The sequence below is a fragment of the Astyanax mexicanus genome, chromosome 4, assembly GCF_023375975.1.
Source record: "Astyanax mexicanus isolate ESR-SI-001 chromosome 4, AstMex3_surface, whole genome shotgun sequence".
NCBI lineage: Eukaryota > Metazoa > Chordata > Actinopteri > Characiformes > Acestrorhamphidae > Astyanax > Astyanax mexicanus.
In genome coordinates this window covers 46,807,097-46,823,667 of record NC_064411.1, presented here as the reverse complement: position 1 = coordinate 46,823,667, position 16,571 = coordinate 46,807,097, and the positions used below count along the sequence as shown (strand labels likewise).

The 16,571-nt window shown below is 37.9% G+C and overlaps 1 protein-coding gene across 2 annotated transcripts in view; it reads right to left on the bottom strand.

The window, feature by feature from the left end:
- Nucleotides 1-455: 455 nt before the first annotated feature.
- The window catches only part of tle2c (TLE family member 2, transcriptional corepressor c), a 43,484-nt gene continuing 27,368 nt past the window's right edge, over nt 456-16,571 (bottom strand). For both annotated transcript variants that reach the window (XM_022678951.2, XM_049478829.1), the window contains 7 exons: nt 15,988-16,004; nt 14,312-14,446; nt 11,053-11,106; nt 9,803-9,964; nt 7,075-7,218; nt 5,359-5,680; nt 456-4,331 (listed from right to left, as the gene is read on the bottom strand). In XM_022678951.2, coding sequence (XP_022534672.2) covers nt 7,075-7,218; nt 9,803-9,964; nt 11,053-11,106; nt 14,312-14,446; nt 15,988-16,004 — 512 coding nt within the window. In that variant the 3' untranslated portion in view covers nt 456-4,331; nt 5,359-5,680. The remainder of the gene's footprint in view (nt 4,332-5,358; nt 5,681-7,074; nt 7,219-9,802; nt 9,965-11,052; nt 11,107-14,311; nt 14,447-15,987; nt 16,005-16,571) is intronic.

Genomic DNA, 16,571 nt, shown 5'->3' with positions numbered 1-16,571 from the left:
ATTGTGATACTTTGATATATTGATATTTTCTTAGACCCCTACTTCAGGCACCCTCTCTGTGATCAGTGTGACTCTCAAAGCTTCTCATACCTTATACTGCATATTGCACACAGACCATATACTGTATATATATATATATATATATGTTATATATGTATGTTTTTTGTCTATCACTACTGTAGATGAATAAAATCAGTTACTCGATTTACTGCTGTTTAGTGCTTTATTTACGCAGATGAAACATGATCTCTGTTTATGGGAATTGCAAAGATCTGACCTTGCACATTAGAAATGTTTCAATATTGCAATAATCTGTTGAAACTCTGTATAATAGTCTGATCTGCATTAAAAAACAAAATTACAGTGTTTCATAAAATGTAATAATAGAAAACAAAACTGTACAGTCATCTGGAAATAATCCAGTCCCCAGTGAAGGACAGGGCTGATACCTGGTGCTCGCTGGTTACAGTTTATTGCTGGTACAGAACAGACAAGAGTTTACAGTGAAACGAGTGAAGGTGAAAATAAACTGAAAAAGACTCGGCTTTGTCACATGAGGACCTGAGGACTTTCACTTTTATCTGTTAAAGGAATTTGATCTCTATCTGCTTTTTATGGTTTATTACTGTAGACAATTATTCTCACCACAAATAATCTGATCACTGGCTTCTATTTTAAGGGGATTTTTGAATGAAGTTTCCTGTTCAAATTAACATGGAAAACAACTGACATTGTGATATACTGTATACTACGCTACTAAAAATAGAGTTGAACATGTTATAATTATTAATAATTCTGTATTAAATAAAGTAAAAAGCTTTAAAACATTGTATTTGACATTGCACATCCTGTGATGTTGAAGTTATATATTGTGCAGTGCTATTTGAGATTTAATTTATTTATGATTACATTAGGATCCCATATTAAAAAAGCAGAGCTGTGAACAATCCTGCAGTTTAAAAACACATAATTAATCTACATCTGACACATTTTTGTCAGGACTTTTTTGAAGACGAAATATAACCCTTTATGGCATGGTCTTGCCCTCAGGCAACATACCACTTTTTGGTTATTATACCATCCCTTTAATTTTCACAGTGTTAATTTTTAAATATAATATGACAAGACATGACGTCATCCAGTAAAATTAGGGGGTAGGAGTTGTTTTGAGATTTTCAAGATGATTAATGATTTTGATGGTGGAGCAATCCTTTTAGGATTCTTAAGGATCTTTTTATGACATGTTAACATTTAAATAACTGTCAATACAAATTATTGTGCATAATGTTAAGAAACAGTAAATATTAATATTAAAGGTATTTTTCAGCTGATCAGACAAAATGACATTTAATCCAAAAACCTGATTATGATTAAGAGAATGAAGTGTCATGTGAGTGATCTTGTTTGGGCTGACTCAAGTGTCTGAAACTAGTGAGATGTTTCTGGATATTTGACCTGAACTGTGTATGTGGGTGAGTGTGCAAAGGACAGTTAGGCTGACACCTCAAAACTGAATGTCCAGTATGTAGCATGTAATGCAGAAGTCAGCGCCTAAGCAGCAGAGATGAGGCCGGAGGACACATAGAAAACAGTAGTAATCAATAAATGATTTAACTTAATCAGTTAGAAACAGTTGCTGAGGAACCGCTTAACTGACCTTTGCACAGTATGTATGGGGGGGATTTTGGGGATATAAGGTCTTGCAAATGTAAGGATCATGGAACTTCTTCTACTGAAACTCTGTCTGAGTGGAAGGGGTTCCCAGAGCTCTGTTGTAATAAATTGCTAATTTGCTGAAGATCTAAGTATCCTGTCTCTCTATCAACTCTACTTCTGGCTTCCATCAAAAGAATCAAGGGGAACGCACTGGAGCAGTTGAGGGTAGTGCTGATTTTCCCAACAATAAATAAAGGAAAGGAAAAGCATATGTTGCTGTTTAATGACAAATTGAAGAAATATTATAATTTACAGCATACTATTATTTGCATAAAATGAGAAATGGCTGAACTAACAAAAACAGATGTAGAGCTTTCAGACCACAAATAATGCAAAGAAAACAAGTTCATATTCATAAAGATTTAAGAGTCAATATTTGGTGGAATAACCCTGGTTTTCATGCATCTTGGCATCATGATCTGCTCCACCAGTCTTACATACTGCTTTTGGATAACTTTATGCCACTCAGGATGCACAAATGTAAGCAGTTCAGCTTGGTTTTATTGGCTTGTGATCATCCAGCTTCCTCTTGATTATATTCCAGAGGTTTTCTATTTGGTCAATTTGGTAAAATCAAAGAAACTTATCATTTTTAAGTGGTCTCTTATTTTTTTTCAGAGCTGAATATTGAGATTTTAAAAGGGCGATTATTATTTTATCCAGGCTTATTATTGCTGTTTCTTGCAGCTGAACATAACAGGAGGGTTAAAAACATGAGCACGGTTGGAAATTTGCCTCTTTAATCAAATAGAGCTTATCTGTTTCTGGCTCGTTCAGTCAGATGGGTGTGGATGTTTTTCGTCCCCCAGAATGAGCTCGGTTCCTGTTCTCCAAAAATCCCCCCAAAGCGTTTTTTTTTACTGCAGACTGCATTGTGCTCTCCCTCCCCTGAGTGATGGACATATGACATCCTGTCCACGGCCGGGTTTTACTGTGCGCAACCAACACAATGAGACCGCAGGGCTTCAGAGCCCATAAAACACAGCAGACGTCAGCTGTTTGGTCATGTATCCCACAGTGCCAGAGGTGCTGTTATTTATTTATGGTGGATCATGCTGTGTATCTGGGTAGTTGTAATACTGGCTCGCGTTGAATTGTAATGACGTGACTCACACCCCGTCCTGAAAGAAGCACAGCTCGGATTATCTGAACAGTTTCTGTGGGATCAGTGTAGCTGATGTAACTCCTGATGAGCTGGATAATTGATAATCTCCCTGTAATTGCTGTCATTAGCATTGTTTACTCTAATTAGCAGGGAAAACACTATCACACACCATATGACCAACCACATGAATAGAAAAGGCAGGGCATGGCTGTGTGCTGGCTGGGTTTGATGGTGCTGCCCCCTTGTGGAGACAGCAGCTGATCCAGTCTGAGAGAGATTAGAGTTTTATATTACTTTTAATGAATGTAATTAAATGAAATAATCCCAGTAAATGACATAATGGCACCTATTAACCAAACCAATTCATATAGATGGAAACCATATAGATGGTATCAATCCAGTACTGTACAGTAATCAGCACTGAATCAATCAATATCAGCAGGGAAAGGGTGAAACAAATGCATAAAACTGGTCTTATACTGTAATCTTACACTCTCACATTCATTAAATTCATCAAATGTGTAAAACAAAAAAAAAAACAGAAGAAAACTGGAGCATGTGGAGAGATGCTGTACTTTTTTTACTATGATTTTGACATAATTTAAAGAGTTTAAGCAAGAAAATCACCAGACTCTCTCTGCTGGACACAGTGTTGATCAGAAACTTGATGTAGTTATTTTCTGAACTGTATCAGTAGTATAAATCTGTTATAATGCAAAAATCTTGAATTTACAGAAGGAAAAAAAACTTGTTTATCTTCAATGGACGTCAGTAAAAACAATGTAATTTCAATATTGATCTGGATAATTTATTATTGGTCCATTCATTACAAAATTGTATCCAATTTTAAAGATTTAAATGAAGTAGTTTAATTCAGACAGAATTGAGTGTGTTCTGTAGTGAACAGAAGGTGATTAGCTATCACGGTAGCTAATTGATATATTGGTATTGATATATTTATCAGTATATAAAAATTGTGTTATATTAACTTACAAACAAATCAATGAACTTTTTTTTATGTCTCAAAGGGTACAACGGAAGCTCCAGTTGGATTTTACTCGTCCACAGAGAAAGTAAAGTGCAGATAGAGAGCACAGTTCTGCTTCTGCTTACTCAACAGTGCCAGCAACCACGTGGAGTGCATCAAAGAAAAGGTCAATAAAAAGTGAAGGAAGGAACGGTGAGGTACGGGGGAGGGATGGATTCTGATGTTAGCAACAAAAAAAAGATGTGATTACAAAAATAACAATAAAGCCGAAGTGAGTTATTACTGTAGAACTGCCCACTGCAGTGTGTCTGTTCAGAGTGCTGGTACACAAACCGAGTGTAGAACTGGTCCATATCTAAAGATCCATTTGAGTCTGATCCAGTTCACCAGCAGCAGTCTATAGGATTCTGCTCACACATGAGTTCAGCCTCTGAAATAGTTATAGGGTCCCAGTCCAGGTCTGCACCATCCTTTCATTCAGCTTACAGAAGATCCACAGGATTTACTCCCATCTGATCACCACTGAAAAAACACAGAGAAAAAAAGAAAAAGAGGAACGTTAGGATTTTACACTACTGCTGAGGAATGATGCACCAAAATGACAATGTTTTGCCATAAATGAAACTAAACAAAATAAAACATTGATTCGGCAAAACACCGAAATGCATTCTTTTTTGCTGAATATTCGATAAATTTGAAATATTCAGTACATCCCTACATCTTAGGTTTGTTCAAAACTTTAGAATCAATTTTGCTAAACGCTTTATTTTCTTAAATTTACGTGAGTAAAGAGTACAAATAAACTTATATCAGGTATGTATTGTCCCTCTGCAGACAATATGGATCTGTCAATTGTGGAACACGGAGCTGGACTGAGGGCGTCGGTGTGTCCTGGGTGTCGCAAGGACGCAAAAAATACATCTTGCGCGGCTCTAAATGTGCAAAAGGCGTGTACTAATTATCTTAATTAATCATGGGTGTGTTTTGGATGTAACATGAAATAAACCAATCAGTGTGTCGCTGGTCTTTCCCTTAAAGAGGCCCATTGGTATCTTAACAGTGTGGCGCTTTGTGTGTCTCAGCAGAGGACACTGAACTGCACATTCACAAGGTACACTAGCAGCTCATTTAAAGGAACAGCACCAATAGAAACAAATTCTGATGATTAACTGTTGTCTAGGTTTATTTCAGTCAGTGGCACACCTGTGTTTTCCACCACCAAAATATCAACATGCCAGAAATGTACCTGAACACACCTCACTTCCAGACCACCACACCCATCAGTGTAGATTTATTTCTAAACTCTATTTTGAAAGCAAGGGCGCAAGACATGAAATTAGACTGTTGACGGGGTGTAAGGTGTACGATAGGGCCCTATATGTCATATAAATTGTTTATTATTAGAAATAAACAGTATACTCTCACATGACTTTTAACATACAGTATATATAAATTGTTCAAAGTTCCAACCAACACAACACAACACATAATGTGGTCTTCTACTAAAATGCACATAATAAGAAAGGCAAAAAAAAAAAGGGCAGCTCACCAAATCACCCAGCTTCGCCACAGCTCTCCAGCTGCCTGATTGGCTGATAGATCTTTCAGTCACTGTGCAGCTGATTGGTTGGCTTGTTAAGCTGTGCCTCAGAGGCGGCGCTGCAGTGTGTTGGACGCAGATGCTGGAACGCTCACGGTGTGGCTCCGCGAGTCAGTGGGCAGACGCAGACGCAGACAGAGTTCCTGACCAGGCACCTGATCCCCGGGCCCACTGCATTCTGGGACAGAGCCAGTGTGTGCTGGGTAGGGTGGGTGGGGAGGAGGGGGCGCGTCGTCTCCCACCCGTCTCACTCCACAGTGTGGAGCGGGTCCTGAGAGGAGAACAGCACAAATACAGTCAGAATACAGTCAGTTTTTCCATTTCAATCCAGTCCAACAGGAACTTGCAAAAAGTGTGTATTTCATGCACCTTTTTAGTCATTTTCTCACTTTCCATTCATTACCACAACATGAAAAATAGTCTCTGAGTTTGCTTTCACATTTGCCAAGTTTTGCCCGGTTTGTTCCAAACCAGGCCTCTCACAATAACTCTTTTTGTTTGGACGATATATTGTTCAAGAAATGATTCTAATAAACAAAATTATTGTAATTTTAAGACATTTAATTCCACAGATATAACAATGCAACAGGCAAAAAAAATATTTTCATTTTCAAAAATTCAGATTCTAGAATTGAAATCCTTTTTTTTTTTTTTCAAAATGTTCCTATTTTCTCTCTAATTTACAGCCAACTACCCAACCTGCTCATTAGGACTCCCCCTATCAATAGTAATGCCCCAACACACCAGGAGGGTGAAGACTAACACATGCTTCCTTCGATACATGTGAAGTCAGCCACCGCTTCTTTTTAAACTGATCCACGCTTGGAGGAAAGCGCAGCAACTTGGTTCTGATACATCAGCTCACAGACGCTCTGTGCTGCAGACATCACCCTAGCAGTGATGTGGGGAAAGAGCGCCATCTACCCACCCGGAGGGAGCAGGGCCAATTTTGCTCCCTCTGAGCGCTGGCAGCTTGATGGCAAAGCTGGTCCAAAAAAATAAAATTAAACCACTGTTTTTTAACAAAGTCAACATTTCAGTTCATTCATGTAAATGGGCTGTTCATGATAGGTCAGGTAAGCAAAAATAATTGAGATCATGTTCATACATTGTGTGATAAATCAATAATGTAATTATCCTATGAGTGAGGTGGATCAGGGGTCCAGAACAAAGGAACAAATTTTGGTTTGACCGAAAAACTTGGCCTCAGTCCAAATCAACTGAAGCATGGTTTGGTTTGTCTGCAGTATGAGAACACTTTTCTTGATCGTTAAGATTTTTGGAAAAGTTACAGAAGGATGGGGCAGGCTATCCTCACCTAATAAACAATTATTTGATTAGCACCACCACCTGGAGTAATGAAGCAGTAACAGTCAAACTGAGGGGACGAGTTATAGGGAGTTTAGAGCTTCTATGTTTTAATCAAGTTATTGATAATTGAAATTGATAATGTAATGCAGATGATAGGATATGATCTTGGTATTAATATTTTGCCCCTCAATAGTCTGTGATAGTGTCTAGAATTCCAGGATACATATAAACCCTGTATTACATATAAACCTCTGTGTCTCATTTGCTGGTTAATGGCAGTTAACAGTAAAACTGCCCCCTTTATATCAGTAATGTATTGTCCTAATGAAATGAGGGCAAAAAGGAAAGTCTCACCTAGTGCTGAACAGGAGGAGAGGGAGCGCGTGCTGGGGAGGAGAGAGGCCGGGAGGAGGGGGGAGGAGGAGGAGGTGCAGAAGCAGAGACCGGAGACGCAGTGTCCCGGGACGGAGACTGAGAGGGAGACCGGGTCTTCTCCTCCTGGAAGAAACAGAGACACAGATAAAACAGAGTGTGAACAGTTCGTACACCCATAACGGGGCTTATTTATTCATTATATGCTAAAGTCATTAAACATAAATAAATAGGGCGATTCACATATTCTAGAGTTTTAATGTCCTCCACCACAGGTCATCAATTCTAGTCCTAGAGGAAATTACTTTAGCACAGATTGGTGATTACTCTGCTCACACACCTGATTCAACTCATTAATTAGCAGGTTGGGTAGGTCTCTAAGTCTCTTCTTACTAACTTTAGCACACATCAGGGCCAAACAACATTTCAGCATGGATTTCAGCAGAAACAGAGCACAGACACTGATCATTTAGGACACATCTCACTATTTAACAGGGAATTTAACCACAGTTTACAGCTTTTTGTTTTGTGATAAAACTGCTGAGATAAAAAATCTGTAAAACACACACATTTACATTTAGTTAAGCTTCACAGACAGGTCACATAAGTAAAAAAAGACTTAATTTCATGGTCTACAATAAAACATATGTCTTTATTATTCTGAAAGGCCTGTCTGAGTTGCCCAGCTATGGTACATAGAAGTGAACATAACCCTTAGCTCAAAATATACAGTACACAGCATTTTTTCAATAGACTAAATTACATGCAGTTTCCCTTACCATTTACTCTAAATAGCAGTAGTCTATGGCAATATTACTTCTGCCATAGTCATTAGAGCTGAGCCTCACTGGAGAACAGTAAGCACTAATTAGCTATAGCCACAGCTAACTACTGTAGATAGGTATACAGCTTTTTTTAAAATAAAAAAGATGGATCAGTAAACCTGATTATATTCTAGTTCTACAGCAACAGTTTTAAAATGCTTGTTAATTCATGCTTAGAAAAACACTCTAACTGGGCAAATCAACTAGCTGGTTGACTTGTGCATCCACTTTTTTCTATCTGCTAAATTCGGATCCAGGAGCACAAAAAATGATACTTTTTGGAAAATGTAATTCTTGCCGTGACTGTTAAAGAGTAAAATGAGATTCTAAGGCATGCTGACTCAAGAGATATCTCTGTTTTATAAGCTGCTTCTTGATTTTAGTAATATATTAGGGATTACATTATTCCAGTCTCCCATTTTAATCACCTGTGAAATTTAGATTTGATTTTAAATTGAGGCTTATTGGTTATTAAGGCTTATGGTTGTTCCAAGGCAAAACTCCAGTAAAAGGAGGACTGTACACCTGCCTCTCAGCTCCCTAAAGTTCACATCAAAAAGTAATTCAACTGCCAATTAATGCTTACAGTACAAGTCAAAAGTTTTAGAACACCCCAATTTTTCCCTATATTTTATAATAGGAAATTATACAAAATCTAGTGGAAAGAAATTCTGTCTGCCAGGGCCTTTAAGAAAAATTAATTAACTAACAACTGAAAAATGCAATTAAATTTAATATTGTAAATAAATAATAGTATATTGTAAATGTATACTGTAAAAAAACCCTGAAAAATCATATTGTTTAAAAAAGAGGATATTCAGCCAACAATTCAGATTACAGCTGGTAAGTAGCAATGATAATAAACTGAGCTTTAATTAATTGTCTGTAGTAAAAGAGAGCTGTAACAGATTGTGTTACTACATTCTCAGTACCACTTTAAAATAAGACTACCTTTATAAAGGGTTTATAAATGGTTTACAATTAGTTTATTAATAGTTACTAATTAGGTTGTAAATGCCTTAAAATCATTAATAATCAGTTATAACACATACGTAGAAAGGGCAAAAATATAGATGGCTGTGGGTTCACTATTTGGCAAACAACAGGTCATTGTTGCCCTTTCTACGTGTGTGTTATAACTGATTATTAATGATTTTTAAGGCATTTACAACCTTATTAGTAACCATTAATAAACTAGTTATAAAGCATTTATAAACCCTTTATAAAGGTAGTCTTATTTTAAAGTGGTACCAAATTCTCTACAGCAACATTTAACCACTTACACACTTTCATCATAATAACTAGAAAAAGACAAAGAAACAAAGATAACTCAAAGGTAACTATTAAAAGTATATGTTTATTCTTTAGAGAAATTACAGATAAAGCCAGGGAGAGGTGTGTACTGTGTCCTACACCGTCAAAAGTCTGAAACTGGAGAAAACTGGTACAAAAAAGGGTCTGGCTGACCCACATGGCAACAGCTTTAGCTTTTAGCTCAGATTAACATTAAACTAAGTCTCAGTTTCAGCAGTAAAGAGAAGAATTAGAGGTCTGACAGGTGAGCACTGTACACGTATGCAGTCCTGATGACTATCTACTGCCTGGAGAGTTCAGGTTCAGCTTTAACACACACACCTGATCCCAGTTAATCAAAGCACTGAGGAGCGTCTGCGTACCAGAGCTAGATAGAGTGAAAAGTGGAGATTTTCTATACATACTAAAGCCAGACAGCCCTGCTCTACATGCATCGTGTGGTGTTCCTTTAAGCCCTATCTAAAAATGGGTTATCTAAATTCCTATTACTTTTGTACTTCATTATTGTAAGTCGCTTTGGACAAAAGCGTCTGCCAAATGAAATGTAATGTAATGTAATGTAATGTGTGTACCTGGGCGGGGCTCTTGCGGTGGCTGGGTGTGTGTGGGTGGGGGAACGTGGGGGAGGAGGGAGAGTGGGTTTCTCTGGACGTGTTTCTGCGCCGGACCGGGGAGCCGTCCAGACCGTTTCCATCAGCTGAGCGAGGAGATGCTCCTGCTGGAGACACACTCTTCTACACGACCAGCAGGAGAGGAGAGATATTCAGCATAAAACACAGAATTATACATTCAGATCATAATACATTCTATTTCTCATCATCATGAACAGTCCTGAGACCAGATTTACAAAAGCATTTACAAGAAATATTTTTTACTAAAAACATACTTAGGAGAAAAACGAAATTTGAATGAATGTTCTTAAATGCAATTTTCTAACTAAAAAAAAGACACAGAAATGAAGGAAAACGGCATCAAAGTCATTAAAAACACTACTAAAACACTGTTACTTTATTTTACTCATGTAGACACTTATAGCAACCTACTTTAACTCTTTAATATTACGCTGAAACTCGCTGAATATCACCAAACTGAAAACCTCTGGAATAAAATCAAGAGGAAGATGGATGATCACAAGCCATCAAACCAAACTGAACTGCTTGAATTTTTACAGCAGGAGTGCAGGCATAAAGTTATCCAAAAGCAGTGTGTAAGACTGGTGGAGGAGAACATGATAAGATGCATGAAAACTGTGATTAAAAACCAGCGTTAATCCACCAAATATTGATTTATCTTAAAACTTTATGAATATGAACTTGTTTTCTTTGCATTATTTGAGGTCTGAAAGCTCTGCATCTTTTTTTTGTTATTTCAGACATTTCTCATTTTCTGCAAATAAATGCTCTAAATGACAATATTTTTAACTGAAGTGGCCTCTATTGTTTTTTCCAGAGCTGTATGTTATATAGTAGTTATCTATTTAGAAGAACTCACAATTCTCAATGTTTTACAGTTTTCATTCTAAAAAAAGTGTATAAGGCACATCTATGGGTCTAGTAGTTAATCTACACACATGTAACATGTTCCTTTAACATCACTTACTTTATATAATTTTATATAAAATATGCATTAAAATATTACATATTTCTAAAGCTGTATTAACATCAGATGACACAGAATTACAGCACCTATTCTAAAACTTAGGCTCTAAACAGTGAAACTACAGCAGCTCGATTAATTCACCCAGGCATTAAATATAGACACAGAGCTGACGTTAGGCCAAGGCCATAGAGGAAGAAGCAGGAACAGAATATTCAGGCCATACCTCTTTAGTGCTGTCCCGCCTCAGACTGTCTTCATTCTTGTCCACTTCACTGTCCTGTGGGAAGATACAAAATCCCATCAATAACTCCTCCTACACCAGCAGCCTGTATAAGACTATAGACGGGACTGCAGTGCACTGTGACTACACTGAAATCAGCCTGCTTTTTATATATCCTGACATTTAGACGCACTGAAAATCAGCACAGCAGATTTAATATGGATACAAGCTAAAATATTAAGTGACAGTTTAATAGCTTGTACGTCCTTAAGGCTTAGAGGGTTCAGAACAGGACACTGTTATAACACTGACTGAAGATGTTCCCAGAAAGTGATAAAGTTATATTAGTGGTGCACTACAAATATATTTTGGGGGGCTAGACAGCAACTAAACAAAATTAAACATTTTTAAAAAATGCAGGTTTTCTCTTATTTTGGCTATTTTTTTTACTCTTGTATAAGTGAAACGGACCAAACGTGTTGTGTTTGGGCACTTTGAGACACTGTTAGACTGTGGGTAGACCCAGAATAGACTCTTCTATTCTGAATAGAATAGTGTGTCAGCCGCAATGCTAACAGTGGGCCTAGAGAGTTTTAGCCGTGATGCTAACAGTGGGCCTCAGCAGGCTTAGAGAGTTTTAGCCGCGATGCTAACAGTGGGCCTCAGTAGGCTTAGAGAGTTTTAGCCGCGATGCTAACAGTGGGCCTCAGCAGGCCTAGAGAGTTTTAGCCGCAATGCTAACAGTGGGCCTCAGCAGGCTTAGAGAGTTTTAGCCGCGATGCTAACAGTGGGCCTCAGCAGGCTTAGAGAGTTTTAGCCGCGATGCTAACAGTGGGCCTCAGTAGGCTTAGAGAGTTTTAGCCGCGATGCTAACAGTGGGCCTCAGCAGGCCTAGAGAGTTTTAGCCGTGATGCTAACAGTGGGCCTCAGCAGGCTTAGAGAGTTTTAGCCGCAATGCTAACAGTGGGCCTCAGTAGGCTTAGAGAGTTTTAGCAGCGATGCTAACAGTGGGCCTCAGCAGGCTTAGAGAGTTTTGGCTGCGATGCTAACAGTGGGCCTCAGCAGGCTTAGAGAGTTTTAGCCACAATGCTAACAGTGGGCTTCAGCAGGCTTAGAGAGTTTTAGCCGCGATGCTAACAGTGGGCCTCAGCAGGCTTAGAGAGTTTTAGCCGCAATGCTAACAGTGGGCCTCAGCAGGCTTAGAGAGTTTTAGCTGCGATGCTAACAGTGGGCCTCAGCAGGCTTAGAGAGTTTTAGCCGCGATGCTAACAGTGGGCCTCAGCAGGCTTAGAGAGTTTTAGCTGCGATGCTAACAGTGGGCCTCAGCAGGCTTAGAGAGTTTTAGCCACGATGCTAACAGTGGGCCTCAGCAGGCTTAGAGAGTTTTAGCTGCGATGCTAACAGTGGGCCTCAGCAGGCTTAGAGAGTTTTAGCCGCGATGCTAACAGTGGGCCTCAGCAGGCTTAGAGAGTTTTAGCTGCGATGCTAACAGTGGGCCTCAGCAGGCTTAGAGAGTTTTAGCCGCGATGCTAACAGTGGGCCTCAGCAGGCTTAGAGAGTTTTAGCCGCGATGCTAACAGTGGGCCTCAGCAGGCTTAGAGAGTTTTAGCCGCGATGCTAACAGTGGGCCTCAGCAAGCTTAGAGAGTTTTAGCCGCAATGCTAACAGTGGGCCTCAGCAGGCTTAGAGAGTTTTAGCCACGATGCTAACAGTGGGCCTCAGCAGGCTTAGAGAGTTTTAGCCGCGATGCTAACAGTGGGCCTCAGCAGGCTTAGAGAGTTTTAGCCGCGATGCTAACAGTGGGCCTCAGCAGGCTTAGAGAGTTTTAGCCGCGATGCTAACAGTGGGCCTCAGTAGACCTAGAGAGTTTGGACCAAAGTCTTAAAAGCCAAATCAGTTCATTCTGCAGTCGTCTTGACAATGCAGCTGAGTGCTTATTTATATTCCCTCATCCTTATATCTATTTGAATGGGGAAAGAACCAAAATACTGTAAAGCAAAGGGATAATAAGCATGATTTTTCAGCTTGTTATGGCTACTGCACCTGTGCACATCTCCATATCGAGGAGAGCTTCCCAACCAGCTTCCAGACTTTCCTCAATTCTGCTCTTTACACAAGCAGCAAGCTGATTGGCTCTTTTTGTTAAAAAGCAGCATTTTATCCATAAACAGGTGCCATTGATTAGCAATACAAGAAATCCATCAATTCATACAGCAGTAAATGGCGCTGTTTAGACACAATAATTACAGCATCTGGTCTCAGCAGGGTGTGAGCAGTTTAGCCCAGGTGCTAACTGTATTTCAAGCTAAATTAATTGCTGATAGTTGAGGATGGTTTAAGGGCACTTTGCTGGTTAGCTATTGTAATTCTTGTTGTGTTAAATGATATGTGGATGTTTGTTGGTTATTCTGATCTTTTAGTTAAAAATCTTAGAATTCCAGCAGCTAAGTTACCTGTCACAGTGTAGTTAAAAGTAAACTTAAAATCATTAGTTATTGTTTGGTATAAATTTTTTATTATTTGTTTTACTAATTATTATGTGTTTTTTGCCATTTTCCACCAAATATTTTGAATTGCCAAAAATCCAGTGCACCCCTGTTTATTATCATGTTTAAAAATAAGTAAGAAAAATATATGTACTATTTATACATTAATAATAAATGCATCCTGTGGCACGGTTAATTGTGCAAGTTTTTGTTTTCTTTTTTTGCATAGTCTAGTTTATATAAAAAGAAACCGGTCATTTATTTTGTATATGTTTTATTATTTGCTAATTTTAAAACAAGAAACTCTCTGCAAAACATACATTAAAATTCAATTGTATTTTATTAATTAAATGTGTGGTAAATGTGTAACGGCATGTAATGGGTATTAAAACTATACTAACAAAACAATAATTTGTGTAGTTTTTAGAACAAAAGGCTGATTTTCTGTGTAAATAAACAGTGCAATCATGGAAAATGAATCACTGTGAAGTGTATCATTAAGCCCAGGATGTGGCACAGTGTTTGTCTGGGAAACAGTGCCAGCAGGCTAATCCCACTGCGGCGTCATCACGATGACTGTTTGTGTAAGAGAGTGTGTGTGTGTGTTCAGCTGACTGACTACACAGTATATTAGTTTAAATCTATTCTGATTTTACAATAAAACATATTTGTACAAGAGAAAAACAACACATATAGGATATAGTGGGCATGTATAATCTCAAGCTATATTAACTAATGTGTGTGTATTTGTGAGTGTGTGTGAGAGAGAGCATTACTCGGGGTGTGTTAATGCTGGATTTCTCCTCCGTGTTGCTCCTCTTGCTATCAGCTTCAGCCTCCGGGGGGCAGGTTAGAGACAGAGGAAGCCTCTGACCCCCAGACTGACTCATCAGAGACAGGTCTGGAAAACCCTGTACAATAATACACAACATCACACACCAGTACAGCAGCACCGTTAATATAGCACATATTTATGTGGACATGGACCAATAGAAATGCTCCAAAATAAACTGATTCCCATTGAAATGTATAGAATTTTTCTCCTACTGCAAAGTAAAATATTTGACAATATACAAAACATTATTCTATATTAGACCAGAAATTGTCCAAAATGTTTTTTTTTTTTTTTTTACTTTTATTAAAAATTAAGAAAGTACTTTTAAGACACAAGATTTTGTTCTAACAGTCATAATCTACAGCAAATATCATATTGCTTATATGATAAAAATAGAAAAGTGTGGGTATAAAAAAATCTGATATAAAAAAGGATAAAAATGTTTATCTTTCTTTTTGAGCAGGGCTTCCCAAACATGCAGCCTACATGTTGCTTCCTGCAACAACTTAAACTTTGAGGCAGGGTGCAAATGCAAGAAGGTTTTACTTGACTCCATAAAGAATAAGAACAAAAAAACAATTCATAAAGACTAGAAAACAAAAAACTAAGACTAACTAGATAAAGTTAATTCTAAGTATGAAAACAGAGTTTATTAAACAAAACAAAAATTTACAAACTACAAAAATCAGCAACACAGTCAAACAAAGAAAGAAATGGGGTATGACTAAAGAAACAAGGAACACCTGGGGGAGATAACTAGGAGGCTGGGTAAACTAGACTAGGCAAACTAGACACAGGTCTGAACACTTAGGACGGGGCTAGGGCGAAGACAAGACAATGACAAAACGAGTCCTGTGCTTAAGAGCACATAGGATGGAAAACAAACAGGCAGGAAAACAAGACAGGAACAGAAAGGACCAAGAAGATGAACATGGGCTACGGTGAGAAAATTCCCCTGTAAATACACAGTACAAATCCACATACACACTACATATCAAACCCAATGCCTGGCAAATAATTATTCATAAATGTTTTTTTATGGATAATATGGGCAATTCAGTTAAACATGGGCCCAATCACAAGTATCTGAATGTGTGTTACAGGTGAATCTGATTAGAAATACAGGAAGTGACCTTTCTGCTATATAAGAAACACATTACTGATCATTATCTCCATAATAGTCAGTGCTAGCATTGCCTCCAAGTGTCTGACCTGGATTGATTCTATAACAGGTTTAAATAACACATCCTACAGCCTCCTATAGCCCACCCATCCCCACCCATGAGCACTCCACTGTAACAGCTAATGGAAAACTGGACATAAATGAATAAACAATCTAAGCAGCGCAGTGCTGAAATAAAGCCTACAGCCTGGCAGCTCCATTTAGCCACTAACTGATGGGCCTGTGGGGACTCTACCTCACTGCACAGCAGTCACACACATGCATAAAACACAAAATCAATACCAGGCCATAGACAGGCCTGCATTATACACAGCAATTCACATGGCAGAGTGCCCGGTTTATATACGCAACACAGGCAAACCCTCACTAATGCAGCTCATTCATCCTCATTCTGACATGCAGAGCAGCGCAAATGACCAAAAGCTGATACTCACCCTGTTCACAGCGCCATCTACAACAATAAAAAGAGATTTCAGCTTTTATTCAAACGGTTATTACACAGACATGTCTCAATTTACAGTAATCATTATGTTACGCTATTTTATTATACATACATTTATACATCACAGACAAAGCATTACATCACTGTCAAGAAAGCTTTGCCTTTTAATTTATTTTGCTTATGTCTATCTATCTATCTATCTATCTATCTATCTATCTATCTATCTATCTATCTATCTATCTAAATATAACTAAATACTCACAATTATTATAGTAATTATATGATCTATATTAACTAAATTAAGGTGTAGGTTAAATACACCATAGTTTAAAGTTTGGAATTCATATTTTTAATATTATAAAATTGTTTTGCAGATACATATATAAATTATTTTTAATTGATGCTAGTCCTGTAAATCTTATCAGTTTGAAATAATCAGTATTAAGAATCATTATAGAATTATTTTTAGAAATATTTGATGTGTGCAAAGAATGATAAAAAGAGCCACAGATCCTAAATTTAATTAGGAGAACTTAATGCATGAACTTACAAATAAATTAATATCTAGTATTCATC